The following is a 16548-nucleotide window of genomic DNA, read 5'->3' as shown; positions in this document are numbered from 1 at the left end:
AAATACAATATATTCTGTAATACCAAGATGAATAAGGTGGAAATCAGATAATTTAAACTGAATATACCTGTAGGAGCCACATATTGGCTTCTGTTTATGGTCTCATTCATGTTGTTTGTTGATTATTGTGTTGTGCTCTGATGTTGTGGGTGGTGGGCGTTTTATCGCGGTTTGAGCGGAAGTGATAGTCTATTTGTTTGCTTCACCTGTGCACCTGGGTTTTGGGCATTGACAGAAAGGGGGTGAGCCTGGGAGCGAACACTTTTGTTGACCGCATCACGCTGCATTAACGCAATTATTCTACTCACCAGGTAACAATTACATTTGTTAACTGCAGTGCTAAGTGTATTTTACGTGTGGAAGAAGAAGAATAAAAAATCATTGCAATACAATCTCAAGGGTGTCACAGTGTGTATCTCTGTGTTTAGCCCCTCGCGGCAGCACTTTTTTGGATTGCTTACAGCCGCAACAATACCTACATTTTTCATTTTGTTTCATTTTCTATGTATTTCTGTGTGCTAGATATAGTACAGTAATACCAAAGCCACTAATATATACTGCACATTTTAGAGCTTTGTTGGTCTTCACAGGTTCTTATCATAAATCAGTGTCCTTCAACAGCTACCAATGTCCCCTCTTTTATGAAGTGCCACATATAATGTGTCTGATGTGCAAATCATTGCTTTGTATGCTCAAATAAGAAAGCGTTTCTTGTTAATTAAAGGCTGGGATATCTGTGGACCTCTTTTTCACCTCCAACTTTAATTACTGCTCTTCTATAATGGAGACAATGATGGAGTCCACACCTCCATTTCATATTCAAAGATAAGACAAATAACTAAAATAGTATTTTAAAGTAGCAACACAAACAAAAAAATGCTACCCAAGACCCAACAGAGAATCACATTCATTGCCATTTATTCTGCTCTTCTTTACAATTCACCCAAGTGTTTTGTATATGGAAAAGCCTGGCAATTATCCACAACTCTCAACCTTAATTGTATTCATTTGAAGTACACTTTTATGGTAACTGCATGTTATATAAGCACACGTGTTGCTGCAGGGACACAGCCGAGCACAAAACCAATGACCTCCCACTGGATCAGTTAGTTTTGATTGGCATTGAACACATGTACAGTACTAGCTCTAGATAATACAGTCAGATGGAAAAGATTTAAAAAAAAAAAGTCAGATTACGTAATAATAAACCAACACTTTATTTAAGATACACTGATATTTTACAGTTCATGGATTCACTTTTTATGCTAAAATGAATATTACAGAAAACCTAGGTGCTCCATTGCAATCCTGTATTACAAAACTGGTATTGTAACACTAAAATACTCATCAATGCATATGAATCTACAGTATGCACTAAAACAACTGAAAATCTATGTACAGAAACCTGTGATTCCAAATTGCCTAAATGTGTTACTTTTGTCAGCATAAATAAATAATGTCAGTGTGCTTCCATTTGTAATCCTTGACACAACATTTTCTCCCTGAACAGAACTACTTTACCTGACAGCTCTCACCCTCAAGACAAACTGTATGTGCGTGACAAACACTGTCAAAAACAGTAATGCTGGGGTGGGATGTCAAGGGTAAAAGCCTTGACATCAATCTATTTTAATGTATCTACAAAACAATGAAACATCTTACAGTAAAAGAGCAACCCCAGCTTGGCAAAAATGAAGTTCTCCTTTTTTTTCCTCAGCAGATAATATGAACAGCTGCAATGCTTCACAGTTTACACAAAGGCCCAGACTGGTGAAAAAATGAAAAAGAAAACTACAATCCCACTGATCTATAAAATACAATATTAAAGATCAGTGAGTAACTCAGATGATGACACACTTAAAGCTAATTTTGCAAGCGGTCATGAAAACACTGTTTTCAAATCAACTTGTCATCACTAAACTGACAGAGCCAGCTGAGCAGCAAAGTGTAATGCTGCACTCTGTGCAGGCCTTAAATCTTGCTGTAGCAAACGGCATAAAGAAGGTTACATTCAAGACTTCATAAAAGGCTGCGACTGTGTCTTGATGTGGCGATGTAGCAGAGAAAGATGAGATTAAAACTTCAGCTCCACACAGATACTGAGATATAGCTCAAATGTATAACATATGCATGTCTTTCTATTAAACGTACTAAAATAGGATCCATGACAAATAAGTCTGCATTGCAGCAGTATGCTACACTGTACGTTTGGGTGTCTATTTGCGCCAAGCGGAATATTGCAGGATGGATAAAGGGATGAAATTAAGTACTTCTGTCACAACCTTTTTCCTTCAGATACAAATCTTTGAAAAAAAAACAAACAGTCAAAAGTCATACAAACTTGCAAGTTTAGTATGCAAATTTTTGGGAAGTTATTCTTGATTGATGAGCAGATCCGATGTAGATAAACAGAACTGGAATGTTTTAGCTGCACTCCTGCTGCTTGAAGTTTCCCTAATGCAACGTTTCTAGTAGTGAATTACTTTCATTAATTACTACTAAAGTGTTTTAAATCTTTCTCATGTCAAAAAATATACATTTCTACATTCAAACTATGTAAATACAGTAAAATAGTTTATTTCGACATCTTGTGCCTTTTTTTTGGTTAACGCCATTATTGAGCCTTTACAGATCATCCACATCAAAAGTACCATTATTTTTCCATTAAAAAAGATCTCCTGTTTTAACCGATAAAATCTTTGAAATCATTTCCCTTTTCTCTCTGAGAAATCCCAAACAGTTATGTTTTTTCCCCCAGTACTCCTGCCTGGCTCCAGTATACGTGCAAACTGAGCTCTCTTTATTGACAGTAAAATGCAACGGGCCAGTCAGCACTCTGTGGTTCCCTTTTTTTTAAGCTTGGCTAACCTCTACTTCCCTTTTCAGCAGTCCAGCACACATTAAGCCAGACAAATCAATAAATTATAGTGCTACTTATCATCACACATGGATATTTAAATAGCATTGCAACATGTACAGAAAACACACACCTGCAGACAAATACTATCCCTCACAATGAAGTGTGTGACGACATGAAGTCCGACAAGAATAGTTAACGCCTCCATAAAGATGAGCCAAAAATGCTGCAAAACAGACTGTAAAACTATGTTCTTATATGCAGAGTAAATAGTTCAATGTTTTTTTCTATTTCTTATAATACTTTCTGCATATACATATTTCTCCTATGTCTATGTAATGCGTATTTGTGTTCTTCTGATGTGTGTACATGTTTTTCTTTTAAGCTGCTGTAGCACAGGAATTTCCCCAGTGTGGGATTAATAGTCTATGTTATCTAATCTTATCTTAAGTTTCTTTCTGGGTTTTGTGGGGTTTGTTTGCACACTTCATATTCAAAAATATTATACTTTCAGGATATCTTTTTCTGAGCTCAGACAACTTAGTCATTAAATGCATTGTCTATTCTTTCAGATGCTTTGTTCATGATCGACTGCAAGCTCTCGGTCAGTCGACACACAATGGGAAAACAGCTGTTCTTATGTGTTGGCTACACTTTGGCTCATCTTTATCAGGTGTGTTAATTTAAGCTATACTGTACATCTTAAAACATTTACCTGATTATGTACATTCCAAATACCTTTCAAGCATCTCTATTTATAAGATACGTACATGTTTAGGTTCTATTTTGTCACAGACTATAGAGCACTGCCCTATCTTTCAGCTAGACTTAAGAGACCAATTATTTTCTAAAATGTTCCTAAATATGCAATAAATATCACAGCTCATAACGGAGCGTATCTCCTGTGAGTCATAAATACAGCGGAAGGCTTTTCTTTTATCGCTGGCTATGTCTTTATGGTCACTGTTAAAATATTAATTTTCTCCCTGATTAATGTGCATACATTAATCTCTCCTACATAGCCCTATATTGTCAGTATTGTGGTTTGATAAAGAAGCTTGTTTGCTTGATCTGAATAGTCTCAACTAGTTTTACAAGTAAAATTTGCAGGGCTGAGCTTTGCAGAATGCCTACAGCTGAGACGTGATCTACTCATTCTATCTACTTACAGTCTGGCGTGCATTACCCACTACTTTCCCATTTTCATCCTGCAATAGATGTTTGCTGTGTCGATGTTTACTGGATCATGGGATCGTCATTGGGGGAGGCCAGAGCTGGCACGCTATCAAATGTCGGGGTTTTGCCCTCAGTGTAAGCTGTGGCTCTGTTGGACACAGTAGTGAAGGACAGGTGGTCGTGCTCCATAATGGCGAGGTGGTCCTGCGGCTTCTCCTTCTTCAAATAGAACATCTTCCTCAGCTGCTTCAGCTGCTGCAGCTCGCAGAAGGTCTCCAGCACTACCAGCATGACTATCAGACCCAGGATCAGGTAGACTGACGAGACACATGTAGAAGGAAAAAGAAGAAGGGAGTAATTAGACAAAGTGAGTAGCATAATTAAATGATAAAAAATATTGAAATAACACTACAGCCAAAAACAAACAGTTACCGCGCATTTTATAAGCCTGACAATAAATAACTTGAATATTCCTTTCTTTATGGGACTTATTAATTATAATAATACATTTTATTTATATAGCGCTTTTCAAGGTATTCAAAGACACTTTACAATAAAACCAATACATTAAGCACATTAAAAAGAAGTGAAACAATAAAACCAGCAAATAATAGCAAGTGAAATGTAATATTATTAGAGGGTGAAGGCTAATCTAGTCAGTTGCTTACATGCACTGACACAAGAGGGCAGTGACTAACCAAGTTATAACAGAGCGTGTGCTTTGTTGAATAGTGAGATGTTCATTGGTCTTTCACTGACTTGCTTTCACTTGATACAAGCAAACCATCTTTGGCAGCATCTAACATTAAAAATACCCTTGCAACTCCCCAGCAACCCAAGGTGCATTTCTGTTTAAAATACATTAGAAATCCCTTTTGTTACTGTATGTACACAGAGAAGTGCTATGTCTTAAATGCTTATCACAAAAGCAGTGACTGCTTAGCATTAAAGGCATGGGCAGAACAAGACAAACAAAACACTTGAGCAAACAACATGAATTGTTTCATTATTTGTGGCAAAACTGTGTCTTGCTCTTCGGTTTTAATGATCCAAATAATGATGTCACTCACTTCCGTTACGGACGTGTAATTCTTCACAGAGGAAGTTGTACAAATGTGTCTTGTGTTATTTGTGGAAACAAATACATTCTGTCACAGGCTTCTCTTCCTACTGAATGACGTCTCTCTGGCTGGTGCGTACCACACACACACCCACACACACATGCAGATGACAGTTCACTGGAGTACTGTTCGACATTCATGCACACCCACAGCTTGTCAAGAGCGCATGGGTTGAAATTGAATTTGACTTTATTTTTTTCCACTATTAGCTCTGACAATGCTGCTGACAGCAAGCTATACAATCACCCAGAAAATGCAATCAATGCCTTGCTGCTCTCCATTAGGCCATGGCTCGTTCGGTCCCCTGCACTGCACTATGTTTTCTTACCTGACTGATTAACAGGCCTTTAAAACAGCATGGAAAAAAACAAATAGGATGTCAAAATGTTGCTTTTTCAGCAGCATACACTTAAAAATGTAAACGTGTAGAAAAAATTACAGATTTTGCAACTGAACCCTTTTTAATGAGCTATGCATTGTTTAGAAGTTTGCAGTGAAAGGTTTTGCAGAATATATGCTTCCTGTTGTAAAAATGTCCATGACACTGTGTGAGCAGGACAGGTCATTTCTAATGCTGTAGGGGTTGATTTCTATTTTTTTGTTTTCAGTTTAGTTTTGTAATAGCGACCTATTTTAAAATCAAAAGTATATTGCTAGCAATATAATTCCTACTACATCTGTCAGGTAAAAGTATATGTCACATCTCCTTTTGTCTATAACCCAAAGCTGTAAGTGCAATAACTGATGTATGTCAAAATCTTATCCATCAGTTTATGCCAATACAAAACCAAAATGTTCTTAGGAGGAACAAATATATTGGAATGCTATCTGTGTATTTGTACGCATGTGTTTATTAATTACACATGACATTCCACTTTTCTTTTTTTTTTTTTTTTTTTTTACACACGTTTTCACTAAACGGGTCCAGAAATAGACTCAGCAGATTGTGTCACATGCGTCACACCCAGGCAGATCAAAGTCCACCATCATAAAACATGCTATATGGGATATTCTAACAATTCTGAGACATTAAGATTAACTTGAACAAATTTAGACTATCCATACATGTATACTACATGTTACATAGTGTTGCACAAATGATATATGATGTTATTGGGGTTATTTTGCTGGATAGCATGCTTCCTGTTCTTCCAATGCAAACAAAGCAAGCACTCATATCCTCTTTGCAACATGAAGTGTTAGAGTTTATGAGAAATGGGATCCTGAAACAGACACAATGCCCGTCGTCTGTTCTGTAATATATTTTGGCTCACAGCATAAATGGTTTGACAATGTAAATATATGCTGTTTACAATGACTCACTACAAACACCTCAATAAGGATGAAAATGGACAGTAAGCCACCACCTTGCCATGGAAATAGCTCAAAGTATGAAGAATCATCAGCACTCACCAGTGATCCCCACTTTGTAAAGCTCCCTGAACCTCTGATTAGTGGCCTCTCCAGGTACGTAGTCACCCAGACCGATGGTGCTGAGGGAAATGAAGCAGAAGTAGAAGGACTCCAGGAAGTTCCAGTTCTCTTCCAGCGCTGAGAAGATGGCGGCAGGGATGAGGAAGAAGCAAGAGACGGCCAAAGTGGCGAGCAGAGTGGCGTGTACGATAGCCACCAGTGGCTTGGACAGGCCCCAGCGCCTGTGGATGTACATGACCGGCCTCCGCGTGCTGAACACCATGATCCTTTGCACCACAGCAGTGAGGAAGAGGAGGGTAAAGGGGATGCCAATCATTGAGTAGATAATGCAGAAGGCCTTCCCGCCATCGGACAGTGGTGCTGTGTGACCATATCCTGTAGGAAAACAAACAGGACAGAACATTAATTTGTGTACATGTGTGCACTCCATCTCAACAGGTTTGGAATTCAGCCTGTTTTGGGCTTATTGAAACTAAAACAGGTTCTTGAGCAACCATGTTAATTTAATTTCCCAATTTAATTGAGAAATAAAATAACAGGAACAGACTGTCACTAATTAAGTATAATATGCATTAAACAGAGGAACAGACAATAAACAAGGTACAGGCTTAATTAAAGCATTCACAGGCAGGTAGAGGATAATTACTGAGAACCATCTCAAAGTGATGTTAATGTGAAGGAGGTATTGCTGGTAAAACCTACATGTTCTTGTGAAGTAGACCAAAAAGAGTGTTAAAGATACCGTGGCTCACTAACAAGAGTGTGCAAATGAGGAAATTGCATTAGGTTTGCTTGTGATGTGTTGTTAAATATCCCAAACAATTCACTTTCAGCTTCTGCTTGTTATTTATTAAATACAATGCAACTACTTTTGTTAAGAATAAGATCAATGTACGGCTGCACACTGGTTTTCCTCTGGTGAGAATTAAAGGCAATCTCATCAGGGTGTATGGTAGTTTTTTTTTGGAACTAGCCTGTTGTTAGTGCTAAAAAATAATGTGGGAAAAAAATAATTCTCAAAGTGCCATTGCAATTATTAAAAAGTCACAAAACCACAAAACGTTTTGAGACTAAAAAAGTCAGAGCTCTATCTGATCGACGTGTCTGTAAATTCTCTGTTTAACCATCAACATAAATTTGATGAGACTTAAAACAGGAAAGGTTTCAGAAAGCCACTGCTGTACCGTTAGGTATCAGCACAACTATTTATGTTGAAACCTCTGAGATAACTGCAGCCTTGTGGTAAGACCAAAGTTCTTTATGAATCCTGGCTCACAAGCTCGCAAGCAATGTCCTCTTGAGCAAGATAAGAGGAAAAGACTCTATGCACAGTGTTGTGCAAAACTGCCTTAAAAGAAAATCTACAAAACTATGTGTTTAGGTTTTGCCTGAATTGGAACATGTGATTGCCTGGGGGGAAAGGGAGATGATGTTTATATTAAACTGTCTGAAATGTGTGTGCTTCAGTGCCTCGCATTGGATATAGGCCTGCTTCTGTCTGGAATACTGCAATATGGGCCCTACTGTATATTCTGCAAGAGGGCTGTTCATTTACAGTAATGTAAGGCTATATTTATCAAAGGCTGTACTGACTGCAAGGCAGTGTACGCTGTGCCAACATAAATGCAAGATAGAACACATAGCTTTAGCTTCTGTAGGCCTAACTAACCAGATAATCAAGAGCAAATGCAACAAACTGCAAGGTTTGTGGCCTGATTGAAATAGTGACATAATTATTGTAGGCTAATGTGTATAAAATGGCAACAACACCCTACAATTAGGCTATCACATTCTGCATGAAACATTTTAGTTTCCACTACCTGACTATGGTTACATTCAGTAGGCCCAGGTCAGACTAAGGATGTTTTGCCAAAACAGGAGCACACATAAGATTAATGCTGGTTGTAAAAAATAGAGGCCTATTCTATCTTATTTTGCGCACCTGGTCGGCTGCATGGTGCATCCAGCCTGAGGTTATCGGCGGTGACCAGCACTTACCTGTGGTGGACAGCACGGTGCTTGCAAAAAACAGCGCAGAGGTGAAGTCCCAGTTCCAGTTAGCTGAGGCGTTATTGAGGATGGAAACCCCATAATTACTGGCATCCAGGGCTTTCTTTAGAAAACGTTCTAGACGCTCTTCGGATAGACATTCATTTTCCTGGAGGAACTGTTTTTTAATGGCCCTCAGCTCCTGGCGCAAGAGGTCTTCATAAGGCAGCTCAACCGAAGAAAAGACAACAGCGCCGAATATGAGATAAAGGATATACCCCAAGACTAGAGATACAAAATACCACGTCGATTTGTGACTTTGTATCAACCGCACACACGAATTGCTGGCTAGAGACTGAAGCATTTTCAAGAGGTAGCCTATCACCTCGGTGTTACGTTACGGGTTTATAATATAAATACAATAGCCTACTAAACTGGCTATTAATTCAACCGCCTTGCGCGTTATTTTAGCGAAATATATCCTTAAGAGAGGGATGTTGTACAAAGCTCAAATGAGGATTCTCTCTTCCCCCTCCGCGAAACCTGCTGTGGCATATGAGGCTTTCAGGTGCTGTCGGAAATATCAGTATTGTTGGATGAGAAGAGTAGCCTATTTTGACTAGAGAAGCTGAGATCCTCCATGGGATAGGCCAAAAGAGCACATTGGTGCCTACTTTCTAAAATGATGCAATTTATATTAATCTAGCCTACAATTTACCGTTTATATTATTTCAGAAACACTAAATTAAAGGCTCCTGAATGTAGGCTAATTATGGTATTTTCGAGCTCCAAATGTCAATGAAGGCAGCAAGTGATGTGGCGGCGAAAAAGGCTGTATGACGTAAGAATCTCTCTCCTCCCGGCTAGTCTGATGATCCGGTTTGACGTCTTTCAGTTTCAATTCAAAGCCATCGAAAATGTCAGAAATCCATTGTCATTATCTTCTCGCCTGTTGTTTTGTAACTGAAGATCGGGAACAATGACAATGAAACGCCCTAAGACGCAGAATGGAGCAGGTTGTGCGCAGAGACATATGATAGGCCTACAGTCTATGGGACAGACGTGGTTTAGGAATAGTATCGCATTGCCAGACCTTCAGGAATAACTGACTAATGACTCCTTAATATAAACTTTTAGATTAAATTAAATGAAACTCCTGCTACTCCTGTGGGGATTTTTAGTGTGTTTGGACTCAAATTTATATTTAGGCTATATAGGCCTAGCCTATTTTCTTGTCAGTATTGGAATGTAGGCTAAAACTTACAAGTAGCCTACAATTCAAAGGTTATTTAACTTTACTTGAGTATTTATTGTATGCTACTTACACCTCTACTCCATTACATTTTGGAGGCAAATCCTACTTTTTACTCCACTACATATAGGCCTAAATGAATTGATTTAGTTACTAGTTACTTTACAGATTTAGATTATTAATGCAAGATATAAATCAACAAATAGTCTACATAGTTAGATAATACAGTAGTTTAGAGAAAATCCCGCACACTGACCATTACGTAAGCAATAATTTATTTTGAAGAAAAATACAACGATTCAGTGTCAGACCTTCATCAGGTAAATTCACACATTCACCTCAACCATAGCCTTAAATAGTTTGGTTGACTAACTAGGACTAATCAGGTCCAGCTCTTGAATGACGTCATTCATTCACAAAGTGGCACTCCCATCATGAACTGTGAACAGGAAAAGGCAAAAACATATGTAGATAATACAGAAGTGCAATGGTGCAGAGTACAAAGGGTGTCAGAATAAATATGGGATGATTAGTGTAACAGGTTGCTTTATATACATGAGGTAGGTGGATATGACAGTAGGCTATACAGTGTATACAGTGATGCTTACATGGCACTGCGACCCAGATAAACCGCAGTCTCTCACAGTTCCAAACCATTTCCCCTGAGGTCCATGCCAGTCTGGTAACTGCCTCTAAGAGCTATTTCCTGTTTTAAGTAGATCTATTTTTAATATTATTAATATGTCGCTTTTCGTGGGTTCTGTGGCCTCAGCTTTTAAAACCGCTGTTATTAAACTGCTGCTTACAAAAACAAATACTGACCCACAAGTTCTTAAAAATTACAGGCCAATATCTAATCTAACTTTTATATTTAAACTTCTTCAACGGCTGTTGCGAGCCAATTTACTGCCCATTTATCCAACAACAATCTTTGTTCCTGTCACTCAACTGAAACTGCCTAGAGTAGTCTGCTGCTGCTCCTTGACCTGAGTGCAGCTTTTGATGTGGAAGGGTTCACTTGTATATGTTGAATTATGAGTGGGTGTTATGTTTCCTGAAGAGTTCCTTCTTTCCTTCCAAGGCTACTTGATTAATAGTTAATTAATAGGTGTGTTAAAATAACATTCTTAAAAAGTCAGAAATGTTTTTTGTTTTTTTTATTATAATTGAAAGTGTTTCTAGGGAAATGAAAAGATGAAGACCAGCATGAATTGTTGGATTTTATAGTCCCTTATTCAAAGTTTAGTTTTAGTCTTCACAAGGCTACAGCACACACTAAAGATTAAAGTTGTTTATTATAACTCATAATTAAATTATAATTCATATTAACTCAATTTCACAGATGATTTGCTCATTGTAACTAATGCCTTAAAACAAACAAATATAATTTGATTAGTATAATCTTGGGTTTCTGTGTATATTACACTTGAAATTAAAAATATTACTTAATCTTGAAGAAAAAACATATCTGAGCAAATCCCTGACTGTGGCGGTTCCTTCGTATCATCAAAGATTTGCATTTTAAGTGAATAAGGATCAGAATGAGGTCACTGTTCTGACTATACTTTATCAGTGTTATCAGGGTAACATAAGATCCTTTTGTTTCAGGATTTGTCTAATGATTAATTAGATACAATTGTTTTAGCTGTAGATGTTTAGACAATGTTTTTGGTGTCACCATTTGTGCATAATGCCTAGAACCCTATCCATAACATTTGCAAACGATAAGGTACATTTCAGTGTCACCACATAATATTTATGTTCAAAAATGTAAACCTAAATTGTTACATTTAAATGTAAACCTTCTAATTTAGCCTTAGCAAGGTTGAATAACCAAGTGGGCAACTGTCACAAGACCACCAGGGGCCCCCAGAACCCCCATAATGCATGGGCTGTTGTAATGTTACAGCATATAGGAATACCACTGTAAAATAGTGATTTAAAGTATGATCATTCATCATATCAGTCAAGAGGTGACCATGTGATAACTGATTCACTGTGACTGTACTCTGAGCTTAAAAAACATTAACAAACACTGGGGCCCTGGCTGTAAATTTATCACAGTTATGACCGTAGTTGACCCATCCGGGCTGCCGTAGTAATGCAAGACTGTGGCACTCCTCCTCAATGAACCATTGCAATGAACGTTGGAAAGATGGCGACGGTATACGCACAAGCGAGAGTCAACTGTGCCGGCGGATAGAAAGTGCTCTAAAGAGACAAAAATCCGATTCTCTTGCAAAGATTTAACGGTGCAAAGTCTATCTGATATCGCTTGGACATGGTTTAGTCCATGCACGGCTAGGAACAAGAAGCCACTGTTTTTCTATGGAGCCTCCGGATCGTAACAAGCCCAGCAGGTATGCGAATTTGTTGAACAGACACTACACCATCAGGACCTCGCAGTTGCCAAATAGGGAGCTGAACGTGACTCTGCACTCGGCTCTATGGGAGCGCTTGCGCATCTCTTAGAAATTGACTTCCTGTCAAATAGTGGTACGCGTGCAGTTAATGCATTTGCAACACTGGAGTTGCAAACTTTTTGGAGAAACATTTTAGGCGTACTTTGCTGCAGATATTATCTTGTCGTCTGATTCTCGCTTGCTAGATAGAAAGGAAAAATGCTCGCCAAATGATAAGGTAACATTACAAACAATGATCAACCGCTGTAACAGTGCAACATGTCAGGGAACAAGCTAGCTAACATCTAACGTTACTAACGTTAACGTTATTAGCTGCCGCTTGTCACTTTATTGTTTACCCGCAAGTTCACTATATACACTAACCGAGCTGGAGCTATATAGTTTATTTTTTTATTTTTATTTTTTTTTGCAATGTGTGAGGTGGACTTAAAAGTGTGTTGTTAATTGTTTGAGTATGCCAGACCATGCAGTTCATTATAACACCAAAAGCACAAACTTAGCTGGCTTTAGCTAGCATGTTGCTCCACTGTTTTTGTTAATCATCTAGCTAGACTTGGCGCTCGTGTTGTTGTCTCGCACTCCAATGCTGAATCATGATGGTCTCGTTGACTGTGTACACTACAGTATACACTTAATGCATTTTTTTTTTATTTGGATCATTATTGTTCCTCGTAGAGGTTATAACTTTGACAATCTGTTGCAAATGTAACGTCATGTGCAGCGGCAAAGGTTTAATCATACTGTATTCTCAGTGCTCAGATGACAAGGTTACTGAACGAGACATTTGTGCAATCTCGCAGGGGAATGCATACACACAGACCGTCATAAGATGCTTTTGCCATATTTGCGCATCTCCTAATCGAAATGCCGCAGTGTTTGCCCCTGACCGCTGGCGACAGACCCTCAGGAATCTACTGTTATGTCTTCCCCTCTCCTCCCTTCTCTTCAACATGCATTCGTCTGTCTGCAGAGCGAGTGACTTTGAGGGCATTTATCACGTTGGATCAACTCTGTCTTATCACGTTGGATCAACTCTGTCATCTCCTATAATCCTAGTTTCGAGCAAACAGCTTGTTTTTTTGGCAACTTTTTCAGTAATGATTGAGTACCAGCCAGTTGTTATTCTCTTGCACCCTTGTGACCACTCAGTCCGATGTAGACACACAAACAGCTTGCATGATTGTGCAATACTGGACCTGTTAAAGTAGGCTAATTGCTGCCTGGCATTATTGCATAAAGAAAAATACTGAGTCATGCTATTGTTGGAAACGTATCACAGGTTGACATGATTACAAGAAATTAATTCTCGTTTTTTTCCGGTTATATACTTTAGTTTGTGCACAAAGTTTGAGGTGAAAGGTAAAGCTCAAATGTATGCCTTCATTGCCTTGACAGTGTTTACTAGTTAGCATGCATGTGTCAGTGAGCCTAATGTGTATCTGCCTGAGAATTTGTTGGATTTACCCTTTCTATAGTAATGGAATTAGAAGCATACAAAACTTGGACCATTGTAAACAGTGAAGGTTACATGGCGGAAGCTGCATAGTTTGCAGGAAGTTCAACCTGCGTTGTGTTTAGACTGCATATGTCTGTGATACGATTCAGATTCAGCAAAATTAGTTGTCTTTTAGTTTTTGTAACTAACTTCCATCCACCTTGCTGAGTGTACATACATTAACACTGAATGTGAGGTTGGTTCAATCTGACGGACTATTTTTGAGAAAGATGAGTTATGTGCTTGCTTGGCAATTAAGGGCTAATCACTAGCAAGTACAGAGGTCCTTTGTCAATAATATCTTCTTCACAAAGTCAGCCTGAAGACATTGTGGCTCACAAGCATTCCAGAGATTTCAGGATGTGGTGAACAGAGCGCAGTGGATAGCTGCCTGAAGCCCCAGAGACGCTTATGGGTAGAACTCATTAATGCCTGCATTTGCCAGGAGGACAGGCTGTAGAATACAGATGGTCCGTCCTCGAGCATTTCCTAACTGCATCCAGTCTCTGCCCACACCTGCTTGAGAGAAATGTGTGCTGCTCTCACATTCTGTCACTCTCATCTGTCATTTCCTTTTAAAGAATAGGATCTTTGTAACTACGAAAACTATTGCAAATTATGTTATTAATGCTTTGCAGGAGTAACATCGTCATGGTAGAGAAGGAAGGCAAGGATGGTTAAGTTCTGCAGAATGTTGTGTTCTTCTATTTGATTTGGAATGTATGATGTGCACGACTGCAAGAAACTGAAATGCAAGTTGAAACTAACACAGATGTTGCTTATGACTCTCTACAGCTTCAGATGAAATTTCATAAGTGGGGCAGACTGCTGCCTGCACTGCATTTATGATGCAAGTAGCATAAGGTGAAAAACATATCATTATACAATTTACCTCATGCTGCAACACACAGTCTGCAATCATTGTCTACATTTAGATACATTTGCATTTTGTGACTAGTTGTGGTTAATAGCATGAGCTTCCACTAATACAACCAAGTCTGTCTTTTCTTAGAATGAGGATGTATAGACCTTTTTCAGGGCAGACATGTTGACATGTCTTGGTAGGAAAAGCACAGGTGTATTTAAAACCATTAATGATGGCTGCATTCCACTTAGGAGAGGTCCTGGTATTGTGCATGCTGACTCACTGAAATAGCTTACTGGGACACTTGATGGAATTGAGCCATCGTTAAGGTTATCAATTTTAGCTGTGCTTTTCCTACTATGACAAGTCAAAATGTCTGCTGTGAAAAAGGTCCATTATGGTGTCGAGTGATTTATAAGGTCAAATAGTAAGCACAGCATTGTTTTAGGAATGCACTGGCTTTCTGATTCTTTTGAATTAAGGTGGCTGTTCGCATATAGCACCATGTCTTGCAGAAGCAAGCTCCTCTGTTGTGCATGCTGTATGCTTGCACAGTTGCATGTGTGAGCAGTTGGGAGTCCACTCCTGGCAATGTCACACTGTTACAGAGAAGGGTGGGGTCAAGTACGTTGTGTTCATTGTTTCTGAATTCTGTCAGCCTATTGGTGCTGCATCAGCTCTGTCTGTTTATCAGGGATAGGCAGCAGTTCAGAGATGCATACTGTTGTATGTATGTAAGTATGAGCTACACTTCCACTAAGACTTGGGTACATGTGCACACATAGGTTTTATATTGTGATTGCCTCACCAGTTAACCCTGGGCTGAGATTAGTTGCCAGCAGACATGTCCTTTTTACAGTGGGGGGTAATCAAAATCTGGATTTAGCCTACCAAGCATCAGTCATGCCAGCATGATCTAATTGGTGGAGAGTGTGCTCTTACAAAACCCCGGCCTCCATCTCCTCCTTTTCCTCTCTGAAAAAAAAAATCCCCTTTAGTTTGGCCATTGTGAGCAAGTGTGCTCACTAACCAGCTGTGTGCTATTCAGCTGTGGGCCTCACGGGCCACGTGTCACAGCTGTACAATAGAGTGCCCCTTCCTGGTACAATAGTGTGTGGATGGTTGGTGTCAAAGGTCAGGCCCCCCTGACTCTGGCAGCCCTTCGTATCACTGCTTCAGTCGCCATACAGAAAAGACTCGATTTTGTGCTGTTTATTATGCACTCAGTGTTTCTGCCTGGGGGCTCTAGCATTCCACTGGCCTTTATTGGAGCCCCAATGAGCCATCAGATGAGCCATTGAGACCAGCCAGACACCATCTGCAGTGATAATTCACTAGTGGCAGCCAGGCAGGGACAGCTTCAGATTCACTTTATTAGCCATTTGCAGTGTAACCTGCATTGGAAAAAGACCATAGTGCTGCAAGGGTTAACTGTTGTGCGGCCGGTGAGTAGGTTTTAGGAAAAAAAAGCAAAGAATTCAGAAGAGGAATTTGCGCAGTCTTTATTGCAGCAGCACAATCTGTGCTTGAAGTGTCTCATGGCAACCAAACAAACAACCGGCAGTGATGGCGTCATTGGTTCCGCTGTCATTCCTGAGGGATTTAGTCATGCTTTTCTACGTAGAGAAGTGTCTTTTTAAAACTTGGTCTTGTTTCCTCTCTCGCATGCATGTACTATTTCTGTCCTTGACATCACACACCTATGCACGCTTTCAGACTTTCGCAAATGTGCGCACAATCTGATCACACTGGTAATTAATGTGGTGGGAGGTCGATGCCATTTACTTTATGCAGTTTCCTGATACCTGTCTCAAATTTTGCATTGCAAAACCACAGCAATCTGTCTCTTGCTGTTGTGCTAAATGCATTATTGCAACACGTACGATTGCTTACTGTGCCTTCTTGTGCCTGCATACTGAAAAGATCACTGTTGTGT

General features: G+C 39.2%; 1 protein-coding gene across 1 annotated transcript; it reads right to left on the bottom strand.

The window, feature by feature from the left end:
• Positions 1-1193: 1193 nt before the first annotated feature.
• Positions 1194-9142, bottom strand: kcnk1b (potassium channel, subfamily K, member 1b). Its single transcript, XM_028603397.1, has 3 exons — positions 8587-9142; positions 6568-6963; positions 1194-4350 (listed from the first exon to the last, which is right to left on the bottom strand). Exons 1-3 carry the CDS (start codon positions 8939-8941, stop codon positions 4094-4096), a joined length of 1008 nt encoding a protein of 335 aa, XP_028459198.1. The 5' UTR covers positions 8942-9142; the 3' UTR covers positions 1194-4093.
• Between the last annotated feature and the right edge of the window lie 7406 nt (positions 9143-16548).

Source organism: Perca flavescens, chromosome 17 (genome assembly GCF_004354835.1).
Source record: "Perca flavescens isolate YP-PL-M2 chromosome 17, PFLA_1.0, whole genome shotgun sequence".
NCBI lineage: Eukaryota > Metazoa > Chordata > Actinopteri > Perciformes > Percidae > Perca > Perca flavescens.
The sequence above is the reverse complement of the archived record's forward strand: the minus strand, read 5'-3'. Positions and strand labels throughout refer to the sequence as shown.

Bases quoted from the DNA above. Each gene is read 5' to 3' on its own strand.
- kcnk1b (XM_028603397.1), bottom strand. From the start codon at position 8,941: ATGCTTCAGTCTCTAGCCAGCAATTCGTGTGTGCGGTTGATACAAAGT. The intron at 6,964-8,586 runs GTAAGTGCTGGT...GTTTTCCTACAG, and splicing joins CACCGTGCTGTCCACCACAG to GATATGGTCACACAGCACCA. The intron at 4,351-6,567 runs GTGAGTGCTGAT...GTGTCTCGTCAG, and splicing joins TTACAAAGTGGGGATCACTG to TCTACCTGATCCTGGGTCTG.